Consider the following 22116-nt stretch of genomic DNA (forward strand, 5'->3'; position numbering starts at 1 on the left):
GAGGAAATCTGTGTTCAGTTCTTCTAATAAATTCAAAAACACAAATTAGATGTGTTGCAGTTTGCACTAAAAGCTGCTGGTTGTGTAATTAGTCCAATTCAGAAACAACCACTGGACGTTGTTAAAAGAGGTTCAACCAAGTGAGAACTTTTCTTCGTTCAAAGTGATCTCTTCTTATTTAGAAGGCAAATACCATGCAAACATCTAACTAACTCCATCCTTTACTCCCCACCCAAAATTTTTTTGCTCTCTTTTGGATGTGCCTTTGCTGTATTTGATGAGAAGGAGAATCCAAAAGATGATTTGTTTTACAGTGTCTTCAGTTACATCAGTGTTGACCAAGGGTTCATGGGTCCTTATGCAGGACTCATTTTGGGGGGGGCACTCCTGATTAAGCATGTCACCCTCCTGTCACTACAGAAACCATAGTATTTCTTTGAGTCTATCGAAGAATCATGCTTTGTGCATTTAACACAACACGTTTTGAAGTAAAATTGTGAGACTTGACATTGTAGTGATACAGTTTACATAATATTGTAATAATTAATTAATAATTAATAAGGTTTTGGATAGTGTTTTTGAATTAGACAGCTGCACATGGTGACAACTATTACCTTTTAGCTCCCCAATGCTGCCCCCTTTATTTATTTATTTATTTATTTATTTATTTATTTATTTATTTATTTATTTATTTATTTATTTATTTGTTTGTTTGTTTGTTTATTTATTTAACCTTTTCTGTTATGTCTGTAGGGTGATATAGCTATGTTTATTTATTTTTTTGGAGAAGCTATTTAAGTTTCGCAAAGTCCATGTAATGTGAACAAATGTATAACCTTCTGATAAACAAATAATAATACTAAAACTGAATGGATGTGCTAGTGCTGATATAGGGATACAAATAAAAGGCGTAGTTCACTCACTGGGTTAGCGTGCATTGTTCATTTTTGTCACTCCCCCACCCCCTTTCCACGCTCCCCTCCAGCTGCCTCCCCCTGTCATGGAGACGGTTGCCGTCTCCATGTTTGACTTATCACCATCAGACTGTCTCTTGACTTTTAACATTGGGAAGTGAGCAAAAGCCACCTGTTCTCAGGAATTTTAGCCTGCGCACACATACAAAAACCTCCCAGGTAAGTGTAACGTTCTGCCTCAGGTCATTGGCGCAGCAAGTCACGTGATCTGCCTCTTCCACTCACCTTTGCGCTCACTCCTCCTCCTCCGAGCTGTCCACTCCGGGCGGTGTCGCGGCACCAGCAGCCAGTGTCAGGTGTCTGGCAGGTTTTCTCACAAGCTTCGGCTAAACGGAAGTTCCCGCAGGTAGGAGCGAATACATGTTAGGACGGGGGAACATTCACCAAACAACTAACGCCGCTCTTATCCACAGCAAAGAGGTATGTTTGGAAGATTTGAGTTCGTATACTGCTAACTTTGATGGAAAGTTTAATAAATACACGTGTGTGCGTTGTGAGAGCAGCTTGTGTGTTTCTGTTTATTCAAGACTTTCCTTGAAGTTAAACGACTGTGTTCTCGGTCTGCGCCATCGAAAGGCTACAGCCTATTTTACCCTTTTATTTCCCAGCCACCATGAAAGCTAGACCTATAATTAAAGTTTTTCAGATGACATGTTGGCCTCAGAGCTGAGCGGCCTGTCGTCAAGTTATTCCTCTTTGTTGCATACTTCTGTAATGACTCTGTAGTTCAGAGTCACTCATGCTCTCCTGAACACCTGACTGGGGCTTTTGTATTAATTAATAATAGATCAATTATGCATTAAGCAAGGAGGATTCCTCCTTTTCTCTGACTGTGGTAGCTTGTAGTCATAGCAAAAACCTTTGAGGGTGTTATGTCAGCAATGTAGAAATCAAGAGCATTGAGAACATATATGAGTTTGTTTAATTATAAAATCCTGAAGAGTTTACAGGATTATGTAGGCTGTCATCTAGTCAAGCCTTTGCTTGTGTCTCATTCCCCTGCTGAAGCAGGGCGACCGCTGTGGACGCTTTCACAACATATGAAGCCACTGACTCAGTCAATACTCCTATTGTGAGCTTTTAGCTGAAAAAATGATGCTCACCTTTGTGGAGTTTTGCAAAATGAAAATGAAGAAACCTCTGGTCATGTGATCTGGAGCTGATAAGGTGACACTGAAAAGATTTTTATGACTCATGGTAACAAAAATAATCTCCAAAGTGATTGAGATGGCTTTTATTACACGGAGCAGCCAGAGTTAAATGCAGCAGGGATTTTTTTTAAATGAAATATCATTGACCATCTATACAGTGGGGCAACTAGAAAATCCCCAAAAGTCACAAGAGAAGACAAGGAGCATTAGTAGAACTGAGACCAGGGGGATCTGACTTATGGAGTGGTGATTACTAGAAATGGAAACAGTGCTGTAAACTGAATACAACAGATGAGAACATGTTACAGGAGCACACTAGTTTACCAGAACAAACAATGAATAATAACTGATACATAATAATAAAAGAGTACCAATACTTGCAAAGTTAATAAAGGTATCATAAGAAAGTAGGGTGGTATTTTATGTGAAACATACAGATCCAGTTTTAGTTCATTCAGATTGATAAAATCTGCCATAGTGGATGTGTCTGTTAGTCTTCTGCCTCTCTGACGATTTACTTACTTTGTGATATGGCATCTTTCTGTTACAGGTAATACAAAGATGCCACACTTCCAAAAATCTAAAGTATCACTTTAGGCAAAAGATCAATAATAATAATAATAATAATAATAATAATAATAATAATAATAATAATAATAATAATAATAATAACAATAATAATAATAATAAAAGAATGTTATCAAATTGTAGCTAAATTAGTTTTTTCATGCGCTCATTGCACAGAGTTGTATGCCTTTCTGCTGTTCTGCTCTTCATACTGTAAAACAAACAGTTATTAGCTTGTTAATTAGTAAGGCTATCTGCTCAGGGAGCCACCCTGCATTCAGCTGCTTAAGACAAGTTTTTCTGGGCTTGGTCACAACGATCAGAGTGTCTAAGACCCGCGCTGTATGTAAACCACAGCTTTGCATCAGTTTTAAGTCTTAATTTGCTTAATTTATTTATTTTAAATCAAAACATTAAGGCTGCTTTTGCATGACCCTATCTTACTCTTATCTGCTTTTTATTAACGTGGAGAAAACAGAGGATCTGTACTAATAATTCACTGCATTAGTATCTGGAAGGACAGGTCGGACGCACATTTACATTGTCTCATTCATTGCTTCTAACTCCTTAGGCTGTTTAAGAGTTAAGTCGAATAGGTGACTTCTCCAGGGTGTGTCTCCTCCTTTGCATGCAGGAAATGACTCCAGGCTTAAACCAAGACCTGAAGCAAACAGATGAACAGTTGAATGACAACAAAAAGAACCCAGTCCAGTGTTCTGGCTTAGTATTGGTATCAGGCAACATACAGGATGACGAAATGAGCCACCCTGCCTTCAGATCTAAAGTTTGTGTCAGTAATAAGTCGCCTTAAGGAACGTAAACATAACATCGAAACGCTCGTTTGTGAATGTATGTTGGATTGTGTTCCGCCACTATTTATGTTTTGTTCATATTTGTCAAACTTAATATAGAAATCCAAACTTTATCTATAGAGTAGATTGAAGTAAACACAAATAAGTAGATGAAATTTGGGCTAAAGTTAAAGAAGGACTGTTTATTGACTGTTTTTAAATGAGGGTAGAAGTTCAGTTCAAAGTCCTGAAAGTAGTCAGCATCAGAGTGATGATGTAATCCTCTAGGTGTGCCACGGTGGACATGAAGTGATTGTTAAAGTAAAACTCTGTTGATGGCAGGGATTTGCGAGGCCCTGCTAACATTTTACATACATGTTGAAACCGCAAACATCAATATATTTATTTTATTAGCATTCTAGGTGTAAACAGACAAACTGCTAAGTAAATAAATCAAACCTTTAAGGTATTAACAGCTCAGGTGTGAATGTGAGCATCTTTGATGGCACGAATACATTTTCAGTGAAGGAGACTCAGATCTGTGTTTCAACTAGAAATGTGTTCATTGTTGTGTTTAGTGGTTGAATGTGGCTGTAGTGTAAAATGCATTGAGAGGTCAGTATGAAAGACGCTACATAAGTTCTGTCCATTTCCCATTCCAGTGTTTTGGAATATGACTTCACCAGCTCTGCAGTCCACCGAGTGATTTAAAAAGATATATATAACACTGTTTATTTTCTTGCCAAAATAGCTCGAGCTCAGTCAGATTTTACAGGAAGATTCTAAGGTGGACTTTAGTTTTGACTTTGACTGGACCATTATGAAACATTTACATTATGAAACTATTACATTACAGCTCCGGTTGATGGCTCAAGGTTGTTGTCCTGCTGGAAGGTGAATCTCCGCCTCAGTCTCAAGTCTTTTGCATCCCTTCAAACAGTCCGATTATCCTATTTATAGCTGCAATTATTGTCATAATTTACTAATTTTTACCATTAATCATCCCCACAGTGTTACTCCAGCACCATGTTTTACAGCGGAGATAATGAGTATTTACCGGAAATTTATACAGTGGTGGGCTTTACTTATTAATTAGGTGACCTGTGAAGACATTTGGTTGGTTGGGTTTTATTTTGGGATATTAGAGTAAAAAAACTTTTAAGATAAATGTGTCCCACACTCTTCAGATGATTAAAAAACGTTTTTGCAAACTAAGTTTCTTTTTCTTCTCGATAACTGTGCTCCTCTTTGTGTTGGTTCATCACATAAAATCCCTCTAAAATAAATTGAAAGTTGTTTGTAATTTGATAAATTGTGAAATATGTCAGGCGCTGTGAAGACTTTTGTAAGCTACAGTAGGTTTAGATGAGATATTAAGATATCCTATTTGTTTTCGTTTGACCCGTCTGTCCATGCAGAAATTGCTCAAAGGTTCTCAAATTAACCAGATCTAAAAAATCAAAAGCTTAGTCGAAGGATAATTAAGTGAAAGCGTAATTTTGGGTTCCCACTCATCTTCTGTGAAACCGTGTCGCCACTGAGCCGGCAGCTTGTTGTGTGGACGTACCAACTCCCTGCTGCTTTCAGTTTGTGTTTTCCCTCTTTGCATTCATGCAACCGGATCTGCAGTACAAGTTCAAACTCGTTTGTTTGCATGCACAACTGAATGAGCACAAATATGTGCATTCAGTCGTGGGCCGTTTTGTTAGGGAAGTTTTATGCTGTAAACTTGCAAATGAATAATCGTAGACAGAAAACAAGCCCAGCACACTCACCGTGCTGGACCCTTCCGTCTGGGTGCCTGACGGTCTGATGCAAGAACCGGTTTCAGACTAGTTTTTCCATTTCAGTAGAAACTGTAATCTTAATAACGGAGTGCCAGAAAGATGGACCAACTGTCAACAGATACGGGGGAAAAAAAGGGGAGCATCCTGTTCATTCTGAATAATTTTTTGTATGTTTATTTCCTACATGCTAGGTGGCTAAGTGTTACTCTCAAATGAATCCTATTTTAGTAATTTTTATACTTCATTATTTTGTACATATGTTTAGTGCATATTTGTAACATATTATGTTTCACAGTTTAATTATTTGATTACTTTATTTTCTAAAGGCGGCTGTTTGTGCAAAACAAAGGTCGCCAGTTTTGGCTTGAATGCTTTTGTAAAGTAAATGTTTAGCCTCTATGGCATTTTAATTGTGAATTAAAGGTTAATAAATAAATAGACAAATAAATAAAAAAATTAATTCCTTTAAGGGGAAAATAAATGACATCCGTAGATTTGGTGCCTTCCAAGATTATTAGTACTTGGGACATTTTTAACATTTTGTTACAACCAGACACTTCAATGTTTTAATCGGGATTTATGTGATATAACAACATAAAGTTCTGCATTAACATGAAGTGAAAGGAAAACTATGGTTTTAAAAAAATCTGCGCATGACTTATGCAGATTCACATGCATTTTCTTTTACAGTGAAACCCCTAAATAAATCCAGTGCACCAAGTTTTCCTCAGAATTCACCTAATTAGTAATAAAATAGCAACTTAAATTTAGCTGGTCTGTCAAGTTCTAACGTGACACACTGTGAAAAAGTTAAAGGGATGTAATGAATGCTTTTGCAGGCACATGTATCATATCATATCACATTGCATTGTTTTGTATGAGTTGCCCCTGCATCACATGTTGTATTGCTCTGGATTTGTTTCACATCCTATCAAATAGCATCACAAACGATCTCATGATATCGACAGACTCTCACGATCATATTGTGTCACAGTTTGCCTCAAAACACAGTGAATCATTTCACATCCCAACTATCCTGTCCTAACACTTCTTAACATTATTCTTCAACAAGTACAAGGCGTTAATAATTACATAAGATCATCTTTTTTGTTAGCTGCTTTTGTTTTCTTTTATTTTCTCTATTTCCCGAAATGGTATAAAACAAAGAAATATATTTGGAGAAATAGATTACTAAGAAATATGTTTGAATATATACTGAATGTATTTGTGGCTTTTATTTTTTCTCGCTTCAGGTTGATAGCCATGGAGAACGGCTCATTTGTTCGGGGCTCCAAGGTGACGCAGTCCTTGCGTATCACCGCCAAGGAGCTGTCGCTCGGCGGGCGAGGGAAAAGCACTGGCATTGCAACAATATTCTCCAAGTGGGTAACATTTTAGCAAAGTTTGGTAGTAATTTCTACTTTTAGCAGCTGCTAAATAGATAGGGGTTAAAGTAAATTTTAGGACATGTTCAAGATGATTGAATAGTTTATGATATCCTCTTGCGTTTACAAATGTAAAATCTTAAGTGTTTTTGTTTATTTTTCGGGTACAACTGAAATTATGATCAGACCTCTGAATGTGTAACGTATAAATCTCTTGAGCTGCCTGAATAAATTGTTTTCAGGGTTCAAATCCAACCACTCCAACACAAAACCTATGATTGGCAAGCACAATCTATTATGCTGAATGTGGGTAACGTGCAAGCACTCACAAATTTTAGCATATGTTAGCATATGCTAAAGTATTTTTGATGATATAACATGATATATAGCTCAAAATGTCAATTTTCCATAATTATCCCCCTTTTAACAATGTTTCATTGAACTTAATTGTATATTACCTCTGAAACCTTTTTGCTCTTATGAAATTTGTTTCTATTTTTTGTGGTTCTGATCCAAGCTCGGGTCTGTTGACTCTAATGAAACATGACCGATCATTGCCGACTGAAGCCATATTTTCATACTACTGTAAATTATAAGTGGACAATAGAAAATGACATCGTACCACTCAAGCATGTAGTGACCAAACCTCCCTGGGTATAAAATGAAGCCACTCCCACCAGGAGAAACCTGAACAGCAAGGGATGAAGCGACAGCCCTCCAAAAACACCATGGTTATCTGTAGTTTACTCAAGACCATGTGGGCAAGTGGGAAGGTTGTTTAAACATGTTTGGTAGATGATGCCATATTATTGTGTAAGTGGGAAGTGTTCTGTTTGGAGAAATGATGGCGCAGATTTCCAGATTAAGACAGTTTTCATGGTGGAGGCTGGACTCACATGAATGTAGTTTTGTGTACATGGACTGGCTCCATCCAGGAGTTGACATTAATTCCAGTCAATGTCAGACAAAAACGTGTAGAAACTATCCATAAGTGCATTTTCTCCTAAGTCCTTTATATAGCTAGTAAAACTTGTTTAATCATTGAAGCATCTAAGCACCGGCGTCTGTTTCCAGAATGTCATCATATAACATTAAAATAGGCAAATGAACAGTTTTTCTTTGTGTACGTTGTAACTTAAAGCCTCCCAATGTTTTAAATCAGAAAACAGAAAATGTGTGCATGCTCTGCATTGTTGTGAGTCAGTAGAGGTCAGTGTTGTTTCCTTGCCCTGCAGGTACCAGAAGAATGCTGAGAAATCCAATGCAGAAAAGAAAGGAGTGAGTATTCCTCTTAAAGATGGATGATATTGAAGATATGTAGAAATTATGTGGTGCTAAGAAAACATTCACAGATCTTTGCAAAATAATTGACATCCACTAGTCCTGCAGATATTGTTGCTTTAGTGTATTTTATTGGGAGTTAACACAAAGTCACTGGCTTTTTCTAAAAAACTTTATGTGCATTTCTATTCAGCCTCGCTGATCCCAAACTTTGCAGAAACACCCCATCCTCTGCGGTTACAGCTGCAAATCTTCTGAGTTATGATTCTACAATCTTTGCAAGTTTGGATACCAGCAGTTTTGCCCATTTGTCTTTCTAAAATGCCACAAACTCACTCAGTCAGATTGGATAGAGAAGATCTGTGAGCATCTTTTTTAAGATTCTCAATTAGATTTAGGTTTAGACTTTGGGCTTTTCTAAGACATGGCTGCTTAGATTCATGCCCTTTCAGTGGAGCTTTGGCTGCATGTTCAGAGTCTTTCTGTCCTGCTGGAAGGTGAACCTACGCAGGCCCTTTGCTGATGTTTGGACACTATTAAGTAAGTGGCTCTTCTTGACTGTACATGAGTTTATTTAAAGTCATCAACGCAAAGGGAGCTGAGTAAAAATGGAGGTCACATATTTCAGAATTGTATTTGTTTAAAACAGTTGAAAACCATGCATATCCTGAACTTGTTTGTCCAGGATACGGTTGGTCAAGTCCAACTGTATCCTGGACTTGACCAGGATACGGTTGGACTGTACTGTTTTTAGATGTACATCTAAAAACTTAACAACTTTTAAACGCATCCTCAAATTGCTCAAAACCACCTGAATTAAATGAGTGGCTCGTTATGACGCCTCTGCAAAGCTAAAAATATGCTGATGAGTGAACTTGGGCAACCCTGCGACATAAAACCCCAGTAAAATGCAGTAAAGTTTTAATTTCTTGGAAAAACGGGTGAAGCTCTAGAGGTGTAAATGTTTTTACGAGGCACCGTAGAAACCCAATCCTTTGTTGGAAGACAGAGATTAAGATCTTTCATTTGAAGACTAAACCAACAAGCAGATTAATTTGTAAATTACCATTTATTTTGCCCCTTCCTCCAGGGTGGGGGTTAATTAAAGCTTTAGGAGATGAGGAACACGCTCACAAACGCATTGACTCACCATGCCGACACACTGCCGGGTCTTGCCCTGTCCCAGCTGACCTCTCATTGGCTACTTGTTGCGACAGGGAAGCTATCATAATCCTGCTCCAGTGTAATCCCCCACTTGTAAAACTTATTGAGGCTCCACGTGCAGGTTTGGCTGCTGTGTCAGACTGAAAGAGCAATAAACAAACTTGGACTGGGATCAAATGAGAAACGGATCAGAGAACGTCATGAGGAAGCACAAGGTACTGTTGTACACTGTAATTACAGGGTCTGTTTCCCAGCCTGTGTGTCAAGCAGCTATTTGGAGAGACTGTAGGCATCTTCTTTCTTTAATGCTCTGGGTGGTAAAGCCGAAACTTGATATAAACCCAGGTAGCTGCTCAGATGTTACTGTAATGATAGGAGCTGAATTCTCACAAAGCACCGCCAGCTGTAATCTAAACCAATATTTAGTGTGAATCAGTTTAATTATTGTTTTTCAGCGTCTTAACGTATGTTTGCCTTCCTGATACAGTTACATTAAAGTAGAGCGTCAGCTGAATTATTTATGAATAACTCTTGTGGTATGTTGTGTCTGAGCTTAGTTTGAATGAGCACCGTGGAAGACCATCTGTTTGTGTGTGTGTGTGTGTGGGTGGGCGTGTGTGTGTGTGTGTGTGTGGGAAGATAGTTGGGGGATGGGAGTCTTTGTCAACATGTCCAGCAAATACCACATCCATCTTTTATTATGTAATCAAGAGACAGATTGTTATAAAGAATAAGATTTATGGATTTTATTCTGTTGTGATTTGCAGTAATTTATTAACCTCAAATTAAACTTTATTTGTAGGGGTGTGCATAAGACTGGCATGATACTGTCATAAACATGACATTACATCTGTCATAAACATGAAGGAGTCTTTATGAATGTTTACGAATGTTGTCATAAAGTGTCACTTGGTAAATAATGACACATTTAATGCACATTTTAATAGAATTTTGCATTAAAAGGGCCATTATTGTCCGAGTAATGCAAAATTTACACTTTTAATGCAACTTTTAGGGCAACTTTGCATTAAAAGTGTTTTTATTTTCTGAATGACACTTGATGACAACATTCATCAAGACTCTTTCATGTTCATGACAGATGTTATGTCATATTTCTGACAGTGTCATGTCAGTCTTATGCACACGTCTTCAAGTGAAGTGTTACCATCCAGTTAACCTAGTTCCTTACATAAAAAAATTATTTAGTCTTTTAATTATTTATGGGCCTTTCCAACTTGTTGCTTAATGTAAGAAAGGAAAGCTTGAAAAGCAGGAGAACAAAGTCAATATTCAGATTTATTTCTGCTTTAAAGATGATCTACAGCCTCAAATTGCCCAGTTTAACTAACAATGTACAGCTAAGCTCTAAATTGTTTATCCAAGACTTTGTTTCTGACAGGCATCTCAAAAGACAAGATAATATAAAAGTAGTTTCTGTTTCTAAACGGGTGTTGAAAGTTATTTTTAATCTTGTCATTATAGCATGAATCAAACCCTCATAACTGCTGAGCAGCTCTCTGCATGTTTCCGCTGGTATTTTGATGGGTTTTCTTTGGCGATGAGCTCGAAGTCTTTCAGGTTGGAAAGCCTCTTTGCCATCACCCTAAACTTCAGCTCCCTACACAGACTCTCTACCACATACGTAGACTTGAGCTATTTCAAAAATGATAATAGTAGTTCCAGTTAGAAGAAACATATTGGTAAAATTAAAATATAATTTTATTCCCCACATAATATTCCTAGTGATTGTATTGTGGAAAATGGTTCGTCTAAGTCAGGGGTCTGCAACCTTTGTAATCGAAAGCGCTTTTGTGCCCTCTGTCCAGAGAAATAAAAGTTGTTTAGAGCTGAAATGCTCCAAGATCTTTTGACAAAAAGACTGCTTATAATTTTTAAGAAATATCTGCTTTAGAAAATGTGATTTCTCAATTAAAAAAATTCCATATATTTATTAATTTTTTAAAGTTTTAAACAAAGAAAAGATACAGTTTTCTTCTATGGAATGTTGATTTTTTTTGTATAAGAAGCAATAAAAAGTATTTTTTTATATATTTATACCAAAAGTCTGTACACTGTGAGCGCTTGAAGAGTTAACTTTTAGGTTAATGATTTTGTATTATAAAAACTGATTCTGACAAAACACATAGTTTCCAACCCAGTGAAAAACCCCCCCATAAAAATCTTACTGGTGGTTTTTGAGTCATTCTTCTGATGTTTACTGCAATTATTCTATCAACAAATCTGAAAACCTGCATGTGTTATTAAATCTATATCTAAGTACATTAGTTGGTTCTCTGTTACCAACTTGCAGACTCCTGGTTTAGTTTCTTGTTTAGCTGCTGAAATGCTAACAAATGCTGTGTGACTGCAGTGAATCTGTATTGACCTTCTGTCTCAATCTGTGTTCCCAATTAATGCAGCAGGTTTTATTTGAAACTGATATCACATGCTGCCGTGTGGTTCAGAGGGGGAACACAAACATGGAGACTGTTGTCCTTGACACATTTGTCCTCCGTCTGATTTCTTCCTTATCTATTTGCTCTTTCTCCTCTCAAGCTACTAACGAGTAAAGGCCACATGTGACAAAAACATTAAGCAAGAATAAAATCTGTTTGAGAAATATTTTTTAAGCAACTTTCAAATACACTTTTTTTTTTTAGGATTGGTCAACGTGGGGTTATTGGCATTGAGCCTCCTTTATTCTGATACTCTTAAATAAAATTCACCACAACAACTTTTATTCAAAAGTTCCCTTTGACAGAGTTTAACTTCTCTCCAACACATAAAATCCTTAAATAAAATAAAATATGCTGAAGTCTCTGGGTATGTTGTGACAAAATATGATCAGTTGAATGGACTTCTTCTTCTGTTTAAGCTCAAATAACCTCTTTTTTTTTCTTTTTAAAATAAGTTTTTTCATAAGACATGTTGGCATGTGTATAGTAGATTATATGTAAATATGACTGCTCTAATTCCAGCTATAAAAAGTCTTTTTGTTTACCAAGGTAGATCACTTTTGTGCCTTCTCCATCACTTGTTTTGCCGTTTTGAACACCGTCTCTTGTCTGTCTGTCTCTGTGATTCTGTATTTATTCAGAGGTTTCCAATTCCAGGACCAGATGGATGGTGTCCTGCATGTTTTATGTGTTCCTGGCTCAGCACAGCTGATTTAAAAGCAGTGGGTCATTAACATCAGGCCTCTGCTCAACCTGATGAAAACCTGAAAAGGTGTTTAAGCCACTGGGATCTGGTAGCATCAGTGACCCTGATCAAAGACAGAAATGACCAAAAATACAGAATCCATGATTGTTTTAAAATTTTCTGTTGCAATAAATATCCATACCCTTTGGTCTTTCAGTTCTGAACACAAACTTGACTAGATTTTATGAGAAAGATCAGCAGTTATGAACTGGGGGTGAGAGTGGAGGGAGGTTTTTCTGGTCAGATTACCTCTCTGGGTTTCATGGAAGAAGCTTCGTTGGACGGAAAACTAATACTACAGATCGTCCTCAACACGTTTTTCATATTGGGAAACATGGTGGTGGCACTATCATGGGAGGGTAAATGGAGCCGGACAACAAATCTAAACATACAGCCAGAGCTGCAATGGAAGGGGTTTTTTTTTTGTTTTATTTATTTTTTTTTATTACAGAAAGCTTTCATTTACAAATTTAAACTTTTTGTAACTGAACTCAAACACAAATATCTGGCTTTCAGTTTGGTTTAAAAATAAAGAGAACCCCAAGGATCGAGCAGCTTTTCCTCAATAGCAGACATCGCTGCAGCCATTCTTTAAAAGTGGCCTATAATAATAATAATAATAATAATAATAATAATAATAATAATAATATTTCTAGATTAATGAAATGAAAAGAATTTGAATAAGAGAAATGTGCAAGAAACTATTATGTACAAATCATTTGTAAGTTCATTTTATTAAGATATGTCATGTTTGGGTTTTGTTGAACAGGTTAAAATAGAAAAAAGTCACAATAAACAGCTTTTGTGCATTACTTAAAAAATCGCACTTTTCTGGCAATTTTTATCAACAAATGGACACCAATTGTTGATAATTGGTTGACGCCAATTATCAACATGGACTTTGACTAAACCATTCTCTATGGTTTAGTCAAAGTCCAGGTCAAAAATAAACTGAAAATGTGTCGTGGTTTCACAGATCCAAATGATAGAGACTCTTCCTCAGCTTTATTTAGGGGCCTCAGAGTAAAGGCGACTAAGATTCAAACCACACTTTTCTGTATTTATTATTTATTTATCTTTGCTTTATAAAGCATTTTGAAAACCAGGTATTTTTTCTATGATACTTGTACAGCGATGCACTGATTTGTGTTGGTCTGTCTCATAAAATGTTTGTGGTACTGGTGTGACAGAAACAAACAAAAATCCTAAAGTATTGTAGAGTCATAAGATTGTAGAGTAAATGAGCAACTCTTAATTACATACTGAACTATTTCTTCACCATTTAATTTTCCTTCCTGCTTCTTGCTTTAATTGATCCCTTTTATTCTTTTAATCTGAGTAATCTGCATCTTTCTAATTCGAGGTTTTGGTAACTTTGTCCACTAACACTTCATCAGAGGAAACAAGAAGTAAAACCAGGGAGCAAAGAGTTAACTTTTCCCGGAGCGTATCATTTCCTGCTCTGGTTTCCTGGGTATTCTGACTCTGTCTCTCACTTTCCTGCTGTTAGAGCGGGGCCGGACCGGCTCTCTGGTAGGTTTTGTCTAGCCGCCTGTATCCTGCACAGCTCGACCTTCTGCTGTCTCTCACCTCCTGAGCCGCGAGGGAAAACCAGCCGGTCCACCTGGACTTTCCTTGCTGTCTAGCTGTAGGGACACCGATCCTGGCCGCTTCATCTCATTGAAAAAGGTTTCTTCTTCTTTTCTACTTGCTTAAACAAGAAATCGGGAACAATCTCTCCGTGATCCGGTTGTCCATTCAGGCTGGCCTCGCTTCACAAAGACAGCAGTTGTGCCACAGCTTTTTGTTTTTTTGTCACTCGCTGAAATCTCGTCGCGGCGTTCTTTACTGTTTCTCTGTATTTATTTTACACATAAGGATTCAGTTCATGTTTGTCATCTTCAATAACTTGTAATTAGTTGCTAGACATATTAAATAGTTTTTTTGTGGAAATTGTGCAAGGTTGTGGGCAGGAAACGTCATTCTGAAGTCCATTTTGTTTTCTATGATTAACAGAAGTACATATTTTCCTGTCCACATCCTCTTTGCTTATGTGTCACTTCTTTTCTACAATTGAGGAACTTCCTGCCTGCTGGAGTGTGTGGTGCTCCTGCTGAGTTTTTTTTTTGTTTTTCCCCCTCACCTGTCACTAGAAGCAGACATTTCAGCGGTAAACGGAGCCGTCGTCTGTGGGGTTTAGGGAAAAAAGTGAAAAGAAAAGCAGCTGAGTTTTCCGTCGCAGCTAATAAACCAGCGTCTCTGACTTCAGGAGCCACATCTCTGTGCTGGAGCAGCTGCTCACTTCTTCTATTAACCTTGCCAAGTTCAGAATCAGGCATTTCCTTCATTCCACTGCATTAATCTGAGGCCTTACAGCTGTCTTTCTCCATCAGTTCGCCTGCAACTAAACAGTTCTTGTGACTGAATGTTTTGTTTCTTTTCTAATTCAGTTAATTGCTCTTGTTTTTCTTGCAGACCACTGATAGTGCTCCATCCTCTCTGCGCTCTGGAAAACTGAATTCTCTGAAGAATCAATTCGAGCAAACAGTCAGCCTGAATCAGGATAAAAAGCCTCCTGTTCTGCCTCCCAGTGGCTCCAGCATTCGCCGCTCACGCTCCGTCCTGACCAGACCCGCTGCCATCCGCGAGGAGCCCGCGCCCGTCAAGAACCAGGAGCTGCACGCCGACAAGGGCGATCAGCGCGCAGCCAGACCAGCGCAGCAGCCACCCGCACCGCCGGCGGGCGACAAGCAGAGAGGGATGGACAGGGATGAGGCCACAGACAGGCGAAAACCCCAGACGATCGAGGAGGAAGCTCCCACCAGCCCACTCGCCACTTTTGAAAAGCCCAAAGTTCAGCTGACCGACCTGAAGATGAAGTTTGAGAAGGGAGAAGACGCCGCTGGAAAGGTGAACCTGTTGATTTGTAAAAGTGGCAAAAGTCTGAATTTGATGGCGAGTGCAGCATAACTCAGGTTTTTAGCTTGTAGTTAAGGTTACAATCTTATTGTTGTCGTTTTTACAGCGTCTTGCACAAGTATTCAAACTCCTGGAGCTTTTGCTTTTCACAAGAATTGTGTGATAAACCAACACAAAACACGATGTATCTGCAAAGTGAAGAAATTAGCATATGTAGTTATTAAAATATGCTGGACATTTGCTTGTGATGTTTTCTAGAGTCAGCTTTTACTGCAAAATACATACCTATATAACTATACTGATTACGATGTATAAATTACAAAGAGTTGGGTAATTATTTACATATTAATCATTGATGAACGCTGGTAATGTGTTTTAGAACATAACGAGGTGTCATGTAGAGTTATTAAAAACTTACAGGTTATGCATGTTTCAACAAATAGACATTCATAAGTATCAATTCTTCACAAGTCAAATCATTTTTGTCATGTTTTCCTAACTTTTGAGCAGCTTTGGATCTGCTGAAAAGTTTCCCAGTTTCAGGTCTAAAAGGATTTTTCTCCCAGAATTGACCTGCATTTAGCAGAAGCTATCCCTTAGCATGCTGCTGCCACCACCGTAATTCTCTCTTCATTATCCTGTTTGTTCAGACAAACACACTCATAGAGCTTCACAAAACAGATTAAACGACACACAGCCTGACTCCACTCACTAATTGGCACACTGGATCAAAAACACGTTTTTGTTTTTAAGATTGCAAATTATTTTCCGTCCACATCATAATTATGCGCAGCTTTCTGATAATCTGTCATATAAAATTCCAGTAAAACAGATTTATTGTTTTTTTGTTGTGTCCTGATACGATGTAGAAAAGGAAAAGGTCAAAGGTGAACATTTTTTTGCGAGGGGCTGCCCTGGTGCAAAATGTTCTTGCACATTTCCCTCATCGTCCTTTCAGAAGTTTAAAACCGTCCAAACTTACTTGTTTCACTCATTTCTGAAGCCCCTGTAGTTCAGTCACCAGTTTCTACCTTCCCCAGTTCCATTCTTTCGCTGCAGCTCTCTTCCTCTTCTTCTCTCTCTTTTTTTCTCTCTGACCAATAAAACAAGTCTCCCTCTCTTCAGCTCCTGAAACGGAGGAATGCAGACATTCCTTTCCAAGGCCCATCTCAGTCTTCATGGGATCACCTCAGTAAAGCTGCTGTCTTTATCTTGGCATTGTTAACATATTTAAAACCAAGAACCTTTTGTTTTTTGGGGGTTTTTTTTAGAGTTTGTCCTTCACTCTTTGGGTTTCTTTAGTTAATTCATCCCCTGCATTCATGTTTGCTCAGTTTCCCTCTCGTGTCATTATACTTAATCTGTTCTCACATGATCTTTGAAACTACTATTCCCATTTATTCATCTCAACATCATCAGTAGGAAAGTTACAAAAGTGTTTTCACTCTGTTCTTAGCAACACGTGGGCTGTTTGAAACGCCTCACACTGCTTTGCTTGTTTTGTGTGTGTGTGTGTGTGTGTGTGTGTGTGTGTGTGTGTGTGTGTGTGTGTGTGTGTGTGTGCAGAGGGAAACTATCATTAGTGTCAGAGCCGCGGTGCAATCAGGCTCATCCACGTTGTGTTTAGTGAAGGACACATGAATGCTTTCAGATGTTTTGACTGCAGGTCAGATGGATGCAGGTTGGCGGCCTTATCAGATCCCAGCTGTCCCAGTTATCATCAGATAAGAGTCAGACATCTGCTACCTCTTATCACTTTTGTTTCTCTTTTCTGAATCAGCACAGCGTCCAGATGTTGTTTACGGTACCAGGCAAAAGTTTTCGTACCTCCTGAATGTTTCTGTTATTTTTTTAATAAAAAAAAAAAAAATTTTTAACGACGGGAAACGTAAAAGTAATTCAAAGTGTTGCGAGCCGGAACAAATATATAAACCCGAATGATCCATTGATTTGCAGGTTCAATTGCTGCCACATATTACTTTACTTCACTCTTTAATAGAGTGAATGCTAAACACACACTCCAATTCTTGAAGTGACGTTTTGGCTGTAATGTGACTAAATAGAGACTAACTAAAGCGGTGATGAACTTTAGTTATTGACACAAAAATTAATGCTAAAAAATTGTTCCCAATGTAAATATGTAGCTGATTTTTATTTTGTGTTTTAATGTTGCCACATTAAAACATTAAATGTTAGTATATGTACTTGGATAAAACAGGAAAAAATTCAGGTTCTGGACACGGAACCTGAACAAATCGAACTCGTTCAAAGAACACTTGATGACCTCTGACCTGTTTTGTTAAGTTTAATCTGGAAATTGTTTGGGTGGTGTCTCTCGCTATCAGCCATTGCAAAACGTTTGAGTTGTGAAGGCAGAGATGAGTAATATTTAAAAGTGCTTTCCTCAACAAATTAAGGAAGGAAAACGAGGCCTGGCTCATACACGCACATTTAGCTCCACTCCTAAAACCTCGGCCTGTTTTCACTCCTTCAGGTCGGCAGGTCGGCGATCCGCAGCACTTCGTCTGAAGACTCAGAACATCCTAAAAGTAAGCAAACGATTTATTTCTATCAGCCTTTTTTGTGTGTGTGTGTGTGTGTGTTTTTTTAACATCTATCGACCTCAGTTTATGAAGATCCCCACCTCTGCTTCAGGTTCTGCGCTGACCCGCTCTGCGTCCATGAGGGAGAATAAGGCCAAGTATGAGCTGAGTGTTGCTAAACATAACGCCGGCCTCTCTGTGAGTTCAGCACAAGACGCAGTTTAACTCAGTTGAAACAAACAGAAATAATTCTGCTATGTTTTGATTGTTTAAAAAAAACAAAAACAAAAAAAAAAACACCTGTGGATTTCAAGGTTAATGTTCCCCTGATGAAATCTGTTTAACCTCGTCAGCGGATAAAAATCATTAAGGACGTAAGTTAAGGATGAAATCCAGACTGCAGCTTCGTTCTCCTGCGCTGTGATTGGCTGCAGGTCGCTTCTGTGGGGTGACAAGAGAACTGTGGTGCAGAAGCAGCTGGGGAAAAAAAATCAGGTTTGAGTGTTAGGCAGTGAGCCTCTCTGTATGTTGCCGAAGGGGCGTCATCAATAGGAAAGACATGCGGATTGTGTGACTGCCTACAGTATGCGATGCTAACACACGAGCAGCAGTCGCCACGCTCTCACCTTCGAGGGTGAATATCACAAGTGAGTTTTGTCATGTAAAGCAGCGGCTTTGTTCAGTTCAGAGGTCTCTGAAAACACAACGGATTGTAACTGAAATGATTAAATTGATATTGAGAATACAATTTTATTATTTTTTTTAAGGTTTTGTTGGCTGTAGTGGCCTTTATATGATAGTGAATTGACAGGGGAAAGACATGCAGCAGAGGTCGCCAGGGGTCGGCTCAACCGCTGCGCCACCACAGCGCACTAGAAATACTCTAAAACCACACATTGAAACTGCTTTCATCAAAGAACAGTCGTACATCTTGTACTTTGATCTGACCATCCCGTCTTTTTGAATTTATAAAATAAAACCAGTTTTACCAGTTCAGCTTTTCTTACTCAGTTTCTTTCTCATAGAGATTGAGAATTGTTTCCAGTTATGGATTGCATCGTTCTCCCTCGGTGTCCAAACCTGGATGATCTCGTCACTAATACTGTTATTCCTCTCTGTGTTTTCACCAGACCGATCAACCACAAGGGTCTGCTCTAAGAAAATCTGTATCCATGAGGGTCAAACAGACTCCGGCAGCAGAGTGCAACGGTAACGTTTTCCAGAAACCACAGGAAACACAAAGAGGCCTTGAGCAACGTCAGAGCTGATTCTGTGTTTTCTCTCTTTCAGGAGAAGGAACTGAGCAACCCAAAGCAACCAGGGTGGGGCAACATGACAATCTCACAGCCAGATCCTAAAATTAATTATTCACTCTCCGCTCTTCATGAATGCATTTGATTGCTTTTGTTTTAGCAGATGTTTCGCCTGCCAGAGACAACGAAATGCGCTGCCTGTCAGAAAACGGTGTATCCTCTGGAGAAAATGGTGGTCGGTGAGCACACTTACCACAAAAACTGCTTCGCCTGTTCTCACTGCAGCACAAAGCTGAAGTAAGCCTCTGCACTTGGATCTACTGTTATATTTATTCTTGTATGATAATAGAAAAGATTAGTCCAGACTCTCGAATGTGCTTTGCTTCACGATCCCTTACATTCTGCAGTTCATCCTGTTCTGCCACACTTTTTCCTCCCACATAACTTTCCATTTGCCCAGTCAGCAGTCATCCACCGATTGGGGTGAATTTATCATTTCTGTTTAACTTCAAGAAAAGCTTTGTTTTTGGTCTTATGTAGTGATTTGATTTGAATGGGAAAAACGCCTTCTAGTTTTATCAGTTATGACAACAATAACCAAAGTGTAACAGAAGAAAAAAATGCTATTTGAATTGAATTACTAAAATTAATCAACTTGTCAATGACATTCACATTTATTACTTACATATATACATACAGCCATATACATATGACTTGTTTGAATAAGAAAATAAAAGTAAATGTATTTCTTTCTTACCGATCTCGTTGCTGTGTCCCTTTCTGTCCTTCCCTCCTTCCTATCTCTATAATTACCTGCTTGTTTTCCTTTTTTCCATTCATTTCTTGTCCTTCCCTCTGTATTTTCTTCTTTCCTTGCTTCTTGTATTCTTTCTTTCTTCCTTGTCTTTGTGTCCTTTCTTCTTCTTGGCTTCCTTATATCTGTCCTCTGCCTTTCCACCTTTTTGTCCAATCTCAGTTCCTTTTTGGTCTCCTCCTCTCCTTATTTTACTTTTCTTTCTTCCCTTCTTTAGTTCTGCCACACATTTAGTATGAACTTTGCATTTTTAAGTTTTGAAATCTCTGGAAGAGGGTTTCCTGGAATTCTGGGAGTCTTAACATGAGATGAATTTTCTAAGGTTTGTGCTCATGTAAAATCTTTGCTGCTCTGTCTCCAGTCTGTGGAACTACGCCTCCCTGCATGGCAAGATCTACTGCAAGCCGCACTACAACCAGCTGTTCAAGGCCAAAGGGAACTACGACGAGGGCTTCGGCCTCCGCCCTCATAAGGAGATGTGGGAACCTCGAGACGAGGGAGAGGAAAGCGAGGAACCGCCGAAGCCCAAAGAGCGACCAGTGGAGGCGAAGCGGCCAGCTGAGAGTGTGTCCGAGCCGCAGCCAGATCCCAGTGGGGAAACGTCGCCACAGGTCAAGGTCACAGACATGGCCGCCTTGCTGGAGACCCGCGCAAAACCTCGGGCCGGCTCCGGAGACATGCTGCAGGCTGCAGACAAGCCGGCCGAGAAGCGGCGGCTGAAGGTGGCCTGGCCGCCTCCGGCTAGCGAAGACCGCCCTGGACCGCTGAGTCCGTCCGCAGAGGACATCCCTTCAAACAGGTCCCGGAGAGCCAAGTGGCCCCCAGAGGACGAGGTCCACTCATCCTTCCAGAGCGCAGAGCAGGCCGAGCTGAAGAGCCTGAGGAGGAGCACGTCTCTGAAGGAGCGCAGCCGCATATTCACCGTCGCAGCCAAACCGAAAGCGACTCCCACAGCCGCCGCGGGTCCCAGGGAGCCGCGGCGGCCACTCAAATCACTGCAGGACTGCAGGGCATCGCTGGAGGAGAAACAGTCATCTGAAGACAAACCCGAAGTAAACCACCACCAGGAGGAAGAGGAAGAGCAGAGGATGAATCAAACGGCAAACGGAGGCGTGAGAACCTCGAAGGAGGAGAATCCGACAGGAGATGAGGAGGAACGGAAGGAGAAGCGCTCCTCCCGGGATGTGGGCTTCTGGGAAGACAAAACAGAGGGGAGCGACGCTGAGGATCTGAGCGCCGAGGATATCATCAAGAAGAACCGCTACTACGATGAAGACGACGAGGACTCAATAGTGTAATAGCAGCTTCAAAATCTACTTCCAGCAACCAAAAAAACCCCACTTTTCGCTCAAAGGTGGCCGACTAGTTTAGCTTTACCAGATTTTACTCCTGCAGAAACCAAAACTAACTATCTGTGAATCAAATCTTTTATTGCTCTTTTCATGTTTCATTTATAAAATTTAACTTTCTTTTGATCATTTGCCCTTTGAAAAATGAAGAACAGTGTTTAAATTAGTTTTTGTTCTGTTTGATTTTAACTCCTGAAAACTTGGGACCAAACAGCTGCTTGTTGCCCAGTTTTGTCACTTTTCTGTTTCAAACTGTTGTTTTATTTTATTTTCTTAAGTTTAAATGTTTTATCTGCTTTAAATGTTTTCTGTGCAGAACACCTGGCTGATCTTCCACATACCGCTTGTGCAATTAGATATTTTTTTTCATTATCATGTCGCATATTACAAAATTTGCATTTTTTTTTTGTAAATTCATCTCTCGAAATGAAAACAGACCAAATGAGCTGCCAAAGTTTCGTGGTAATTCCTAACATCTCCAGGGGCCTTTTCAAGTTTAAAGGAACATTTGCAAATGTAATCCATTTTTGTATGCGAAACATTTTTAATGTATTTTTATGCTGTGGAGTGCATGTTTGCACAACAGTTTGTCTTCTTGTGACTGGAGATCACAACTTGTTTCTGAAACAGAATTAAAATGTACTACTGAGTCCTTGTTGTGCTTTATCTTGTTTGGAGACTATTTCATAAACTAACTCAGACTAATCAGACTTTAAAATTAACGTGGCAAGATTTGAGAATTATCCAGATGTTCTCCAATCGGAGTTTGAGGCCAAAATTTCAGTTCCCAGATGTGCGAAGCTCGGTTCAGGTTGGACGACATTCACAGCAACTGAAGCTCTTGAAGTTCCTGGTGATTTGATCCGAGTCCGACCTCACTAGCAGCAAAACGCTGGACTCCAAACTGCCTCTGATGCAAAATAATGACAATGGTGAG

The 22116-nt window shown here is 39.2% G+C and overlaps 1 protein-coding gene across 1 annotated transcript; it reads left to right on the forward strand.

The window, feature by feature from the left end:
• Positions 1 to 1209: 1209 nt before the first annotated feature.
• LOC122833918 (LIM domain and actin-binding protein 1-like) lies at positions 1210 to 21829 on the forward strand. The gene is made up of 10 exons (XM_044121902.1): positions 1210 to 1320; positions 6524 to 6652; positions 7891 to 7933; positions 14777 to 15211; positions 17715 to 17769; positions 17876 to 17961; positions 18894 to 18972; positions 19054 to 19085; positions 19177 to 19313; positions 20192 to 21829. Exons 2-10 carry the CDS (start codon positions 6534 to 6536, stop codon positions 21126 to 21128), a joined length of 1923 nt encoding a protein of 640 aa, XP_043977837.1. The 5' UTR covers positions 1210 to 1320; positions 6524 to 6533; the 3' UTR covers positions 21129 to 21829.
• The last annotated feature ends 287 nt before the right edge of the window (positions 21830 to 22116 follow it).

This window comes from Gambusia affinis, linkage group LG07 (genome assembly GCF_019740435.1).
Source record: "Gambusia affinis linkage group LG07, SWU_Gaff_1.0, whole genome shotgun sequence".
NCBI classification, from domain to species: domain Eukaryota; kingdom Metazoa; phylum Chordata; class Actinopteri; order Cyprinodontiformes; family Poeciliidae; genus Gambusia; species Gambusia affinis.